The sequence below is a fragment of the Peromyscus eremicus genome, chromosome 11 (genome assembly GCF_949786415.1).
Source record: "Peromyscus eremicus chromosome 11, PerEre_H2_v1, whole genome shotgun sequence".
NCBI lineage: Eukaryota > Metazoa > Chordata > Mammalia > Rodentia > Cricetidae > Peromyscus > Peromyscus eremicus.
Window position 1 is genome coordinate 28,504,853 of NC_081427.1, and position 16,377 is coordinate 28,521,229.

At 40.8% G+C, this 16,377-nt stretch overlaps 1 protein-coding gene across 1 annotated transcript in view; it reads right to left on the reverse strand.

Moving 5' to 3' along the window:
* Nucleotides 1–14,275, reverse strand: part of Ranbp3l (RAN binding protein 3 like) — a 43,709-nt gene extending 29,434 nt beyond the window's left edge. Inside the window, exon 1 of the mRNA XM_059276483.1 lies at nt 13,734–14,275. Within this exon, the coding sequence (XP_059132466.1) occupies nt 13,734–13,824 (91 nt within the window). The 5' untranslated portion in view covers nt 13,825–14,275. The remainder of the gene's footprint in view (nt 1–13,733) is intronic.
* Nucleotides 14,276–16,377: the final 2,102 nt, after the last annotated feature.

Below are 16,377 nucleotides of genomic sequence, written 5' to 3' on the forward strand. Positions count from 1 at the left end.
ACAGAATTTATAGTCAGCAGTGCTAGTTTGTGTTTTGCCTGTGGTCGGCTTATGAACACATGCACACGAGCATACACACACACACACACACACACACACACACACACACACACACACCCCTCTACCTACAACCACGTTTCTCTACAGATGACTAAAGGATAGCACAGCCAACCCCAAATCCCAAGGGTCTACTTCTAACATTTCCAGACTTTGTCCTTCTTTTGCTCTTTGTCCTTACACGGCAATGTCCCTACGCCCTTTTAGAACTCGTGTGTTTTTTGGTTGACCACTGTGGATTTACCCCCACGGCCCCCGAACTTGCTAGGTAAGTGCTCTTCCACTGAGATGTATTTGAAGTCCTCTTTTTTCATTTTTCACTTTGAGACAAGTTCTCACTAAGTTGCCCAGGCTGCCCTTGACAGAAATTGCTCTTAGGCCAGACTTTGAGCTTGGTGACTCTTTTGCTTCAGTCTCTGGAGCAGCTTGGATCATGTGTTACCATGCCCACTGTATCCTAGCTTCTTGCAAATGATTTTGGAACAAGAGAAGATTTGATACCAATTACTTCAGCAGGTCACTGTACAAATCCCTTCAGGTCATTGTCCCTGGTTGAAAGTCTAGATCATATTCCTATGACCTTTTGGTTGTCAGTTGCCATCCCCCGCTGTGAGGTATCTGATCACTGGGTAGAAGGAATGCAGCTTTACAATGAATACAATTTTTAGTGCATTTTAAATCCTGACTTTTGGGTATTTTGCTAGATCTGCCCGACTTCATTAAAAAACAACTGGGGTGTGAAACTTCCTTTGCCAAAATGTTGATTAAAATTTCAAGTCAAGTTAATGATTTAATACAATAGCTGACCCAACATTCGAAACGTAGTCTCCTGTTTAAATTAAAAAAGAAAGCTGGGCCTGGGACCGGACTGTAGCTCTGGAGTAGAGCGCTTGCCTAGCATGTGTGAGACTCTGGGTTCAATCTTTAGCATTGTCAAAATCAAAAGGTGAATTATAATAATGACCATGATTCAGCCCCTTTTCAATTTGTAGCTTTGAATAGCCAACAACCTAAACCATTTCTCTCAAGCCATTTCAGCCCAGTTTATTAAAAAAAAAAATGGTGCATTACATTGCTTAATACTTCATAAGATGTAAAAGACATGGGTTCTCAACATTAGACAAAACTGCTAGCCTGGCCAATGGGTTGCTAGTGTAGGGTCCATAGGTTTGCACTGATACAGCTACATTTTCTTACTGGTTTTGTTTAGACTAAAAATTACCCTCCTGATATCTGTTGGATGTGGTTCAAAATCCATATGGAATTTAATTGGTGACTTAGTTATGGCCTATTTGAAGCAACCAAATCACAAATTGAGTTCAAGGGCACCAGCCACCAGGGCAGCTCTTTCACAAATTTATCTGAGTATATAACAGGCACTGGGCATGGCTCAGTCAACCCAGACTCAGGCCTGACTCAAAGTTATCTTAGCTAACTTTTGTAATGAAAGAAATACATGAAGTGCTTAGTGGTGTCTGGCATCTAACAAATGTTCCATAAACACAATTTGTTTCTGAGTGGTATGTTAAATGCTGTGGCATGGTCTAAGATACAAACCTACTTCTCTGCTCTCAAAAAAGTTGTCGAACATTAGTTACTTCATGTGATTGTCCTCAAACCACAGGCTCTTGGAAGTCCTTGTTGAAAGTATCACCCTCACATAACACAGAACAGATAATAAGGATTACAGTTAGATTAGTACCACCTTCCCTAGCCACTGTAGCAGCACACACATTACATATGTCGAGGTCTTGCCTCTTCATCCCATGGGACCAGCCACCAGACTCTGCCTCTGAGTGCTATGCATACTTTATCAGAACCCATGAGAATGCACTTTTCCCTATGACAGTCACAACTGGCTGCAGAAGACATAAGCAAAGGTTTATGATTTACGCATGAAGGCTAGCCAAAGTTCACTACCTTTGGTGGTATCTGATGACTTACTGGGGTATTCGTACCCAAGGGGCTGTTTTCAACACCAGAAAACTCTCACTACTAACTCCTCACTTATCTATCTCAATATCAAAAAAATGTGAGAGTTACTGCAGTTAGCATCAGAAATAGATTTTTAGTGAAATTATTGACATTCAAGTACCTTGGATTATCTAAAATATTTTAGGAGTGCCTCCTAGTCTTGCACAAATGGACAGAAGAATCTGGCAAGGCACACGGTCTGTACCCAAGTTCAGTGTTCAATGTCCAATGTTTTTTACTGAAGGTCCAGTGTCCATTAGTGAACAGAAGAATTCCTAGCTACTAACTGACTACACAGAACACTGCCTGAAGAATACTGTTTCATCTAAGCAAACTTGGTAGGAAAGATGTAATCAGATTACTAAAAGGAAAGAAAGTTTGGAATATCATATTAACTATTTCATGCTTGTTTGCACATAAATATTTGCTTAATAAGTGCCTGTCCACTCAAAAGAGCTTGGCCTAAGACTTACTTTTTTTTAACACAACAATGCAACTGTCAGGGTGTGGTGATATCGTGTTCCCCAAAATATTGTGCACCCTAATAAACTTATCTGGGGTCAGAGAACAGAACAGCCACTAGATACAGAGGTTAGAAAAATGCCGGGCGGTGGTGGCGCACGCCTTTAATCCCAGCACTCGGGAGGCAGAGCCAGGCGGATCTCTGTGAGTTCGAGGCCAGCCTGGGCTACCAAGTGAGTTCCAGGAAAGGCGCAAAGCTACACAGAGAAACCCTGTCTCAAAAAAAAAAAAAAAAAAAAAAAAGAAAATGGTGGCACACACACACCTTTAATCCTAGCATTCCTAAGGCAGAGATCCATCTGGATCTCTGTGAGTTTAAAGCCACACTGGAAACAGCCAGGCATGGTGACTCACACCTTTAATCCCAGGAAGTGATGACAGAAAGCAGAAAGGTATATAAGATGTGAAAACCAGAAACTAGAAGCTTTTGGTGGTTAAGTTTTTAGGGTTTTGAGCAGCAGTTCAGCTGAGATTCATTCTGGATGCTTCCAGTCTGAGGAAACAGGATCAGCTGAGAAGTTGGCCAGGTGAGGTTAGCTGTGGCCTGTTCGGTCTCTCTGATCTTCCAGTGTTCACCCCAATACTTGGCTCCTGGTTTGTTTTATTAATAAGACTCTTTAAGATTCATGCTACATCGAGGCATAACAATTTTTACCCCATCTCTAACTTTTTGGTGGTTACCTCTCTACAAAAATGCCAAAGCTATAAATGACCAAAAAGCCCAAATTAGTGTGTAGTCACTCCCATCTCATGCAGAGCCAAAACCAAAGATCTTATATAAGTGCTCTTCATCCCTTTTCTCAGCTTTCACTGGATCCTTAACACTCACCTAAGCCAACTCAGGCTTCTTTTGGTCCTTCCAAAGCACTGGTACCCAGTGACCCACGGCAGCCACAAACAGCAGATGAGAACATGTTAGAAAGGAAAATTCTCAGTCCTATCAATCCCTACAGACATTCTACTTGGAAAGTCACCACTTAGAAACTTCTAGCAACTGTGCTCATTTGATTGTTGGTTGGTTAGTTTTTGAGACAAAGTCTTGCTTTATAGCCCAGACTAGCCTGGAATTTGCAATCCTGCCTCTGGTTCTCAAGTGCTAGGTACAACCCCAAGTTTGGGAACCACCAACTCACACACTGTTTTATAACAACCCCCAAGTTATTCTCCGACACTGTTGTGAGTATTCTGTTTTGTGTTTTATGGTTTTAACCCTGTACCATGCTTAACTCATAATAGGAATTTATCATAGGTGTGTAGATAGTCATCCCTTGTACATGAAGGGAACCATGGAGTGACGTTGCACTAAAGCAAGCAAGTCAAGAACCAAAATCGCACGCGGAGTCTAACTCATGAGCCTCCCTACCTGTGCTTTTGCACCAAACTAAACCCGGAGGCTGTGCCCCCAGTGTTACACAGCTTTCTCCCTCACGTCCTGCAGGTCTCTCTGCACATTCCTCTTCCCTAATGAGGCCTGCCTGATTTCTTAATGAGCACCCTCCACGATGACACTCCCCGTCCTTTCTACTCAAGTTTTCTCCATCTGTAGTATAACCACTTACACTATGTATTTTATTTCTTTCCTTCATTGTCTGCCCTTCAGCCTGTTAGAAAGTGGTGTTGCGTGGGCAGGAAGTTCTGAGAGCTTTGCCCTCTAGTACCTTAACATGGTACTTCAAGCCAGAGGTTCAGAAAACACCTATTTAATAGAATGAATGGATCACTTCATGAGTTTAAGCAAGAGGAAGAACTTTAGAGCTGGGGGGCGGGCGGGAAGCTCATGAAATAGTCCATTTTTGCTGTTTACTATAAGAATGTTTATAAGATACCATGGGTTTAACAGAAAAACTGAATTTTGAGGAAAGGGAAACCATTGACTCTAAATGATGTTCGATGTCAGACAGGGGCCTAAAAAAGCAAAATGCTAAGGTCTCTCCCTAGCTATTTTTTGGGGGTTCAGGGGATCAAATTTAATGCTTTGTTCATGCTTATCACACCACTACTCTCTACCCCTAGCCCAAGCTGTGAGATAGTGATTTTTTATCATATTTCAATTTATCTGTCTTAATCTCTTTAATTTGCTAATTTTATGTCACTGTGCTATTAATATAGAAGCTCTCAGCTCAGGGATCATTTAAACCACAAAGTAGTGCTAATTACTAAGCTCATGGAGGCTAACGACTCCCATTTCATACTGAAGGCTTGCTAGTTCCTGAGCCGAGCTGTGGCTACAATGCCAACAGGCCACTGTTATGTTCTTGCTTCTTCGGCAAGTAGTTAAAATTCACCAAGACACTCCAGTCCCTTCATTATCTGCTGAAGTGGACAAAAGAGGCCTGGAGGCAACTCAAGAGAGCTAAGCCTCCCAAGCAATCTCACACTTAAGAGCACAGAAGGATAAATCACATACAATAAAATGCATGGGTTAAGTTTTGACAACTGTGTATCCTCAAGTAACCAAACCTCCATTCTGATGTAAGACATGTCCACTACCCAAGAAGTTCCTTCATGTCCTGTTTGAAAACTTTCCCTACCGTGGGAACAACTGTTGTGATTTCTGTCACCATGGCCCAGTTTTGTTTCAGAATTTCATGTAATTAGACTAAAACATCATATACTTTTTGGTGTTTGGTTTGTTTTGACTCAAAATAGCATTCTCCAGGACTCACCTTCATGGTTGAGTATTTCAGTGATCCATTCCTTTCTACTAAATGGTATTCCAGCCTATGACTACACACAGTGTGCTTATCTATGTACAGCCATTTATAAATAAAATCTTCTATGGGTGTGCACTCATTTCATACTTCCCAATGGAAGTGATGGTTCATAGGGCTAACTTTAAAAACAAAACAAGACAAAACAAAACAAAAAAACTCGACTAACTCAGTTTTCAAACTGGTTAAGCCACTTCACAGCAATGCACAAGAGTTCTCCACATCTTTTTTCAAACATTGTATTGTCAGTAGTTGATATTTTAGTCACCATGGTTACATCAGTCATCTTTCCATACTGTGACAAGATATCTTCAGTAACCCATTTAGAAAGAGGAGAAATGTATTCTGGCTCACAGTCAGGAAGTTTAAGTTCGTGGTTTGTTCATCCTATTGTTCTGGGCCCGTGGTGGCACAGCAGTGGGAGAGCATAGAAGAGCAAAGCCACTAAGTTCATGGTCAGAAAGTTTAAAGAGGAGAGAAAAAGGCAGAAGACCCATTAACCCCAAGGGCCTCACAACCATGAGGTTTGCTAATGGGCCTCACTTACTCCAACGCCTCCAGGAGTGCCACACCTGCTAAGTAGCCTTTAACACATAGACCTGTGATGACGTCCCAAATTCAAACTATGGCACTCACAGATGCACAGTGATGCCTTGTGATGGATTTATTCTGTATTGCTTTAAGACAGAACAATGTTGAGCATTTTTAATGTACTTATTGGCAATTTTGTTTTAGAAGTATGTGTCAGACCATTGGCCCACATTTTAAATCAAATTATTTTTCTTGAGTTGTAAGAGTGCTGTATGAATACATGACACAATCATTTTTTCCCAGTTTCCCTTATTCATAGTATCTTTTTAGTAACAGATATTTTCAATGTTGGTAATCTAATTTATATACTTTTATAGCTTAGTGATTTTCATGCCTGCCATCAAAAACTGTCCATTCCAATAGTAGGGATATTTTCTTACACTTTCACCTAAAAATTTTATACACTTAGCTTTTGTGTTTTAGTCACACCCCATCTCAAACTAGCTTTTGTGGAAAAATGGGTTTTGAAATTTGTTTTTAGTGATATGTCTTTGTATTTGTTTTAGAGTTGTTACAGAAAAGACTACCTTTTCTCCTATTAGAGTTATTTGGGCTCTTTGTCAAAGACCAGCCCTATATCTGGTTTTTGACAGCAGGTGAAGGCGCTTGCTGCCAAGCCTGATGACACGAGTTCAATTCCAACCACCGGGTGGAAGGAGAGAACTGACGTCCACCAGTCGTCCTCCGACCTCCACATGGGAGCCATGACGCATGCATGCTCATACGCATAACACACACACACACACACACACACACACATACACAAACTAAACAAACACAAAATTTTAAAATGTATTAATTGATAGATACCCAATTCTGCCCCCAAGAATTTGTTTTTCTATCCTTAAACCAATATTACACCATCTAGAAATCCAGAATCAGAAGTTGTCAACTTCACTTGTCTTCTTCAAGATTTATTAGCTAGTCTGGATTCTTTATATTGCTTTATAAATTTTAAGCCAGCTTGTCAAGTAAAAAAAAAAAAGCTGCTGGAATTACAATGAGCATGCATTGATTCCATAAATCAGTGTGGGGGAAGGTTGGTTCCTTAATAATATCAAACCCTCCAACTCATGAGTTCAAGATCTCTCTCTCTCTCTCTGTCTCTGTCTCTGTGTGTGTGTGTGTGTGTGTGTGTGTGTGTGTGTGTGTGTGTGTGTGTGTAGACTTACTCCCTTGAAACAGGGTCTCTCACAAAGCTAGGTTGGTAGCCAGAAAACCCAGGGGTACTCCTTTCTTTGCCCACCACAGTACTAGTGCTACAAGTACACCTATAAGCCACACCGCCACTTTTTATGTGGGTGCTAGGGTCTGAACTCAGTGCTCATATTTTCACACCAAACCCTCTTACCATTCAGCCATCTCTCCAGTCCCCAAGGATAGATATTTTCTTATAATTCAGTGAGCTATTGCTTCACTTGCCCGTGTTTAAGTGCACAGACTTTACGCATATTTTGTTGGCTTAATATGCAAGTGTATATATTGTAATATTTTGAACACACACACGCACACGCACACACACACACACACACTATATATATATATATATATATATATATATATATGTTAAAATTTAGTTTGTTGTGTGTTGACTTGATATTCTTGATTCTCTTTGGGATTTTTCTATCAGTCATCTCTAAATAAAGGCACTTTCTCTCTAATATGTAAGCCTTTTATTTCTCCTATAGAAACTTAGCACACTGGCTAGACTCTTGAGCATCGTGTTGACTAGAAGTGGTAATGGTGAGTGCTCTCAGTTCTTTGGGAGGCATGTTTTTTGTCTTCTACTATCCAACAGCATTAATTGTTGATATTTGCTTATCTTATAAATGTACTGCTGTCATCAGGTTCAGAAAGCTCAACTCTATTCTATATTTTGATTTTCACTTTTTCAATTAGTGTTGAATTTTTTTGTCCCTCTGCTTTTTTTAAAAAGTGCTAATGATACCCTCTCTAGCACTCATGGTATTAGTAATAAGTTTTGTAGTTTTTCATTAGTTAGAATATTATCAATTTATTGTTTTTAAACAAACAACTTTTGAGAACCAAGGATGTACAGACTACCACCTTGATGCTTTATTCTCAAGACTAGAAAAACAAATGACATTTGTTTATTTGTTTTTCTTAAATATACATTCAAATATGTAATTAATATGGCCTTGGGCAACTGTGGCTTTTTTTAAAATGTGGTAAAATGTACTTGCTACAATGTTTATCCTTATGGCAAGCAGTCAGTTCAGAAGAAATAATGATATTGATACTGATGTTCAGTCCACCTCCTGAACTCTTTTTACCTTACAAAATAGAAACTGTATCATTAAGCCATCACTTACCACCACCATCCATCAGGGAAGTTTATTAAGATAAGGATTCCCAACACTAGGTACAAGCTTGAACACAAGAGTCAAATAGTTTTCAGGCCTAAAACTCCCTTTCCAAATTCTTTAAAAGCAACCCATACCTATCTCTATCAATTTGTGGCTATAAATGCAAGTAATACTGCAAAGCTAGAACAAAAGTAATTCGAGTCTCTGCAAGACTCCTTTCGGTTGCAGAGAAACGGAAGTAAGTGTAGATCTTCCACCTTTGGTCTGAGTCCATTTGACTGTGTGTCATTCATATGATGTCACACTGTGTCGTTCATATGACGTCACACTGTGACGTCCAGATGACGTCACACTGTGTGTCACTCATATGACGTCACACTGTGTGTGCAGCATCAGTGCTTCAGAACCACAAAGGAAAGTACAAATCTATTAGGAGAACCATAACAGTGTTTACTGATGACCTCACCTAAAAGAAATTATATATTTATAATCATGCAGTAACTATTGAAGTCCCTCTTTGTGCAGGTATGTTTATTTCATTTAGTTCATAAGTTCCCTAGGTAATAAATGAAGGACATTCATACACAGCTACAGGAAACATTTGAAGAAAATAGCACATCTACAATAATCCAAATGTTATGTGTATTTTATGGTTTTGAATCTATCCAAAGGGTTGAAAAATATTTGCTCCGTTCTTAATATCTAATTCCTCAGAAAACCCACATTTGAAAGTAACCTTAGGAGAAAAATGTGTTTGCGTCCTCAGTGTCTGATACTCACCTACTCCATGGTAGGTATTTTTTTTAAACATTTTTTTTTTTCGAGACAAGGTTTCTCTGTGTAGCTCTGTGCCTTTCCTGGATCTTGCTCTGTAGACCAGGCTGGCCTCAAACTCACAGAGATCTGCCTGGCTCTGCCTCTCGAGTGCTGGGATTAAAGGCATGCGCCACCACCACCCGGTCATGGTAGGTATTAATTAAAATGTGTTGATTATGAATTCAAAGCTGAGAGTGTTGGTCTCTATTCCTTTTTTGTATATTTTTCTTTTTTTGAAAGTTTTATACAACATATTCTAATTTTGCTTTCCCTTCCCCCAAATCCTCCCAGTTTCTCCACACCTCCCCTTCACATCCTTTCTGTTTCTCACTAGAAAATAGGCATCTTGGGATGTCTTGCAATTCTTGACTTTTAAGAAACAGAATAAGTTATGTTGAGAATAAAGCACAACCAGAAAATTACCAAACCAAATAGGATACATTAAATATATGTGTTCTTTGTCCTAGTCCTTTCACAGAACTTCACAAGCTGTGAATTTCCTGAGTGATAAGTGTGCTTTTTTATGTGAATAAAGTGATCAATAGTAGACCCTCAGATATCTTTTAAGGGTAGGGCTGGCCACGTCAAGAAGACTAAGCCTATGGTTGGGGGTTGAACTACTCAGCTCCTGCCCACCCAAGGGATGTAGAGAAGGGCTGGTAACTGAGTTTAGTCACATGATCAATGGCATCATCAATCACACTACATAATGAATCTCATATAAAAACTTTAGACACTGACTAGTGAAGTCTCCTGGCTGATGAATATATCAATATATGGGAGTAAAGCCACACCCTGACTCCATAGAGACCAGTTCCTATGCTTATAATCCTCCCAGACCTTGAGTCTGGTCTCTAACCTGGTTAATCATCCACATCCTCCGTAATGAAATAGTGATCACAAGCAGAGCAACACAGAACTCTGTGAGCCGTCCCAGGGAATTATCAAGTCTGGGAGAGTGTTGGGAAATTTTGAATTTGTAGTTGAGCTGGCAGAGGTGTAAGCAGCTTGCAGACTCCTGACATTAGTGATGGGTGTCTGGAACCGGGCATCCTTGTGAGCTTATGTGATTAACTTGTGGAGTCTTTGCTAACTCTCCATAATGTCAGAATTGGATTGAATCACAGGATCCTCAAAGAATTGATGTCAGAAAAGTGGTATCAAAACACACAAAGAAAATCAAGAGGCATTCCAAGGCATTTTGAATACTTGTGGGAAAGTTTCTTTGATAGGAACCTATGAAAGAAGATCAAATATTGTAATACTAAAGCACACACTTTGTAAAACAATTATATAAAACAAAAAATAACATTTAAAATCACCCTTAATTATTATATAACCATAGAAAAGTAATTTAACCTTGAAGAGTCTTTCTACACATCTTTAAAGTGAGGTAATACACTGATTTTTAGTAGACCATGTTTTGTGCCAACTTGGCTGGACTACAGTACCAAGACAGTTGATCAACATGTCTAAAGTGCTTTGAGTGACATTAAAATGTGTGGTTAAGTAAATGGCTCTCCACAATGTGAGCAGGCTTCCCCCAGTCAGCTTAAGGCTTGAATAAAACAAAAGATTGCTCTCCCCTGAACAACAAGGGACAGACATTAACTGGAATATCATCAGTCTCTGCTTAAGCTCAAGCTTATACCTGGACTTGCCAGTATCCATAATTTTCCTCTCTCTCACTAGTGCACTATTTTGTATGTTTGCTGCATGCATCAAATGGGAACATATATGAAGTCATTTGTAAATTTTAAAGTGCTAGAAAACACAAGGATGGTTGTTTGCTTAATATCTGTAATTCATAATGAACCTCACAGATATAAACATTAGTATTTACCAGTGTGATTGATATTACAGATAAATCGATTAAAATTAGCATAGAAGAAGCTGTGAGACAAAAGGAAGAAGAAAGAGGAAGGTGCTCAATTTCTGTTCTGGACAAATGTAGGGTCTTTGCCATTGAGAATCAAGTTGGGGTGGCAGGAAACTGCAGCTGAATTGGCTTAGCTCATTTATCTACCCTGCATCTGACACAATACTTTGCACAGTTGCTGCCTAAATAGTCAAAGAATAAATAACTTTTATCTCTGCAGTCATCCAAAACAGTACATTTTCATGAATGACTAGATAGAAAGACTCAGTTAACCAGAGTTAAAATAGAATACATTCGCACACTGTATGGAGGGCTAGAAATACGAATGTATACTAACGCTGGTCATGCTTCAGTGGAGTTACATGTTAGTAAATCATAGTCCACACAATAGATGAGAGAGCTAGAAAGTCAACCTGGCTGAAGTGAGGCCACAGGCATGGACTCTCAGGTAGCTGGTGTACAAATCTGTAGCCAGGCGTCACTCTGACGCAATGGCTTTGCTTCCTTGGACCTTTGCTGAACTTTGCATAATAGCAAGGTGCAAACACAGCTTTTGGGCAGAAAAGCCACTGCAACCACACCGAATGGGCAGTTTACACCCCCAGACTGCAATCCATGTAAACTTGCAGGTTCTGGGAACTGGAACCGCATTCAACAGTGTTACTTGTCAGTTCAGACCTCTAAATGACATTCCTTGTGGCACTCAGTGGCCAGTCTGGGCTTCATTAGAGTGCCTCACAACTTTACGGATTATGGTATTTTTTGTGGGCAGATATTTTGAGAGCTGGCCACAGAAGAATATGGTTGCTTTCAAAACATTCCGAGTAAAGAGCTTCAGGCTGAGAAAACAGGAACAGGCTGCTAGTCTTCTTGGTATTTTGGGAAGTGTGTCATCGTAATGATATTTCCAGCCTTCTCTGGATAAGGCCAGGAAAGGAGAAACCATTAAGGCAGCCTTCCTTAAATTAAAACAACAGTGGGATATTATTTTCTACTTATAAAATTGGAAACAAATTTTAGAATTAATGCCCAGGACTACTGAGAACATACTTTCATTCATTACTGGAGAGTGGAAAACCACTTGGCCAGAAAAAAAAATGTTTAAAAATTCCAAAAATCTTTTAAACACATCATTCTCTAAGAATTTATCCAAAGAAAATAATCATCTGTGCACAGATGCTATGACTAACTTATATTTATTTAACAATGTTAATTTTAGTGAAAAATGTCTAACATTGACCACTAAACTAACACCCTAGAGAGCATATAATGACATGAGAATTTGGGCATCATATACTGTTAATTAAAAGACAGTTTACAGAGTACTATGTGTCAAATAAGTCTATATTTTTATTTTTAAAAGCAAGCAAAGTAACAATCCACGTACAAACACTGAAAAAAGGCTAAACTGCCTAGTAAAATATTCATAGCACCTATCTTTAGGTAGTAAGTCACAGGTCATTTTTTTTTTTTTTACTGATTTCTTTAGGTTCCTCTCACCAACTTTTCTATTATGAATATTATATCTAAATGAGGAGAGGTAAGGTCTTAAACATTTCAAGTAAAAATAAAGCAACAAATAAAGACATGGACAAAACCATGATAAACTAAGATTTTCTAGTAACAGAGGAGCAATGTGTATAGTGCTGTCTAAGGCTATTGGTTCAAAACTATTTATTTTAACCTGGATGGTGTAGCATGTTCTCAAATGTTTGCACTGTAGTCATTTTGCAGGAAGCCTCTCCTAGCCATGCTATATTAAGCCCTGTGTGGCATGAGATCACTTGGCTCAGCTCAGGATTCTGGCAGGGAGGTGGCTTGAGACATTCACTGAATGTTAGCACACAGATGCCACCTTGAACATGGGAGGTTTCAGTTCATTAGCTGCTGCTGTCTATGAGAGTGAAATCCAAAGCTGAGTCTACAGGGAAATAAATGAGGGGCTCTTGTGCCGTATATCCTAGACCCATCACAGACTGCCTCTGGAGTGGGGGGTGATGATGTCATCAGTACACAGGCTTTTCCCACAAGTGTCTTCTGCCGTCCTTAACAATGAACTGGGGTAATAGTTGGTCTATTCCTGTCAATCATCTGCTGGTTGGGTAGTCAATCTGAAATGCTTTTAGAGATTAGTCATGGAAAAGCTATGAGGTATGGAAGTTAGATGCTCATCAAGTGAAATGCCACACTGTCTATTCCAGCTCTTTTGGGACTATAAAACAATGAGTGTCAAAAATATGTATTTCCACAAATGAATGAGTCAGAGTTTCACAAAAAAAGCTAGATTCAAACAAAGTCCTTACCAGTGGTTAGGACATGGGAAATAGTGCCAGGCTAGCAAAACTGTTCTCCACATACACTCTGTCATACTCTACACAGCTGACAACGGCTAGAAGTTTCAGTACACATTTCCAAGGAATATGTATTCTTGATAATCTTCTAACCATTGATAATCCTTCAAATCAACAGTGAGTCCATGTTAACCCACTGTCCAGCCTCACTATTATTTGTCACCGAAGAGTTTAAAAAACACTTTTTTTTGGGGGGGGGGGGTTTCAAGACAGGGTTTCTCTGTGTAGCTTTGCTCCTTTCCTGGAACTCACTCTGTAGCCCAGGCTGGCCTCGAACTCACAGAGATCCGCCTGGCTCTGCCTCCCGAGTGCTGGGACTAAAGGCATGCACCACCACCGCCCGGCTAAAGAGATGGCTCAGCTGTTAAAGACTAGGCTCACAACCAAAAATATAAAAAACATGTTTTAATCAGAGCTTCCCAAGTGCTTCCCCAACCCTCCCTTTTCCCAGACAGGCAAATGGCCAGAAAGTCACAGAACACAGGACGTAGCTGTCTAGACCCACCTTGCTGTTGCTGGTCCTCCTGCACCTTCAGCTGACACGTGCCCAAACCGGTGAGCAGGTGGCTGTCGTCTTCCCTTTGTGTGGTAGACATGGCACCAACAATCTGGCTGTGGCTCGGGGATCACTAGGGCATTTTGTCTTAGCTAGTCATCTAAAACGGCCTCCAGAAGTCACTTGGAAAGAACACAGAGGCACACGCAGATCTCACCTCGCATGTAAAACATTTACTCCTCGAAGAACATGACGGAGTTTCCCCTGGTTAAGAACCCTGCAGTAAAGATTTACCAGTGTTACGTCTCCTGCCTACAAAGATGCCAATTTATTTGGCTAGAAACAAGACTTCGTTCTTTGCTTCAAAACATTCTGAAAACTTTCTCCTTTTATAATGTAAAATCCTACGAAGAAACTATCTCTCCCGGTCAGTTTTAGCCATTTTCGCTTTCCTCTCTGATCTGGAGTCCAGTCTCTCACGCACAGAGAGAACTGCTGGAGAAACCCACTGCACAGGAGGAAAGTACTGCAGGATTAAGTCAAGGTTTCTCTGCTTGGTCAGTTTACCCTGAGACAGCTGGATGTGCACCGTTCTTAAGGGAGGCTGCAGGGGGAGGAGCCGAGAGAACTAGCTAATTAGCATAAAGAGACAGGCAAGAAGACAAGGCCTTCTGATTGCTTTAACGTAGTGAGCAAGGCAGGGATCGTAAAGAAGCCCTGAGAGTGGGGTAATTAACCATCTGACTTCTGCTGCTCTGTGGTTAAAGCACAAGCCCAAAGCGGGGCTTGAGTGGCGTGGATATCCTCGGGCACATGTGAAATGGAAAAGGTACGGCTGGGGCTGGTCATGAGCTCATGGAAATGTACTGCTGCAGCTCCTGGATTCTGTAAACAGCTCTGAGGCTCCAGGCGAGGACAGTTATGGGGCCAAAGCAACTATTTAGAGTTCTGCAAGAAAAAATAAACATACGAAGCACTACCCAGAACCTTACCTTTGCTTCCCAGTACAGCCTCCATTGCTGAGGCTGCTCGCGAGCTTTCTTGGGAGTTGCAGTTCACCCCAAACACCTTAGATTCAAGGAAGTCCCAGTGAATGCCTTAGGTCCTGTCCTGCAGCATTCACTCCTCGTAGAGTCAGAAAGTAGGTAACAGGCAGAATCAAGCAGGCCAGAGCTGTCTGGATGCTGAGACTTTCTGCTCATATTTGGAAACTGATATTAAACACCCTAATAAGGTTACTTCCTCATGATATCTGGGGGCAGGGGAATTATGTCTCTTGCTGTTGTTTTGGTTTTTTATAATGAAGGAATTCATAATTTCCCAAGCATATGCTGGTTCCTAAAAACTCATGAAATATACGATTTCTCTTTTTTAAATTCCTATGACTAATAAAAGTGAAACTTTTGTACTATATTTTGTTTTTTAGTTGGTAGAGTGGTCATGAAGATAGAGACATGGAGATGCAGATTCCTGGGCCCAGCTGCACAACCTGGGCTATAAGGTCAAGTATGGAATCTATATACACACACATGCACCCGCACATGCATGCACACACATGCACATGCATGCAGAGGAAGACACTTTTACACACACACACACACACACACACACACACACACACACACACACGTATTTCTTAATTCTTCTGTTCCAGATAAAGAAGTGGGGCTGTTAAACAGAGCTGGTTTTCACCTTCTTTGACTGACTACAGCTTTCCTGTAGGCCTGTTTCAAGTGTGACCATGTTAGAGAACAGGGCAGATGCTGAGGACCCTTAAGGGTCTGCTTTGGGTATCACTGTGCAGTCCTGGGCAGTGGCCCTGTGACTAATCATCTGCATCAAGTCTGAGCTCTTGCCCTGAATGTTGTTACACTTCTGCTCTTGTGGGGTTGGGTTTCTAGACCCCACTGGAGTGAACCCAGCGTGGCTGAACTCTATGTGACAGGAGTGAATAAAGCATCCCAGAGACACAGAGTGGGCATTTCCCTCACAGCCGCCCCTCTTACTCACTTTTTATGAACACCCATCCAGTTACAATCGTGCTTTGCTGTGCTTTTTGCTTATACGGAAAAGCAAGACACTGGGATGGCAAAGTTGCTTAGGTCAAGAAACAGAATAATCATTGGTGTTTTATTTACAATTTGATTAAATAATATGTTGTCACACCATAAAGGTTGTTTTCCTTTTCTGTGACTCCCTCACTTTAAAGAATAACACTGATTGTGTGTGTGTGTGTGTGTGTGTGTGTGTGTGTGTGTGTGTGTGGCGTGTGGCATGTATGTGGGTGCACATGCCCGTGCACGCATATGTGGAGGCCAGAGCTTGATTTCAAATGTCTTCTCCTGTTACTGTCAACCTTATATTTTGAGACAGGTTCTCTCAGTGAACCTTAGACTCACTGTATTGGCTACACTGGCTGGCCCGCAAGCCACAGGGATCCATCTCTCCTTGCCTCCAGCGCTGACATTATAGGTGCGTTTGGCCAGGACCAGGTGAAGATCCAAACTCAAGCTGCAATGTTTGTGCAGCAAGGACTTACCGTGGGAGCATTCCCTCAGACCCCCACAGACTTCTTTCTCTATCTTCCTTCTCTATCCTACCTTTTCTTCCTTCCTGGAAACCTGCATCTTTGTGCTCTCCAAATGGGTAGGGT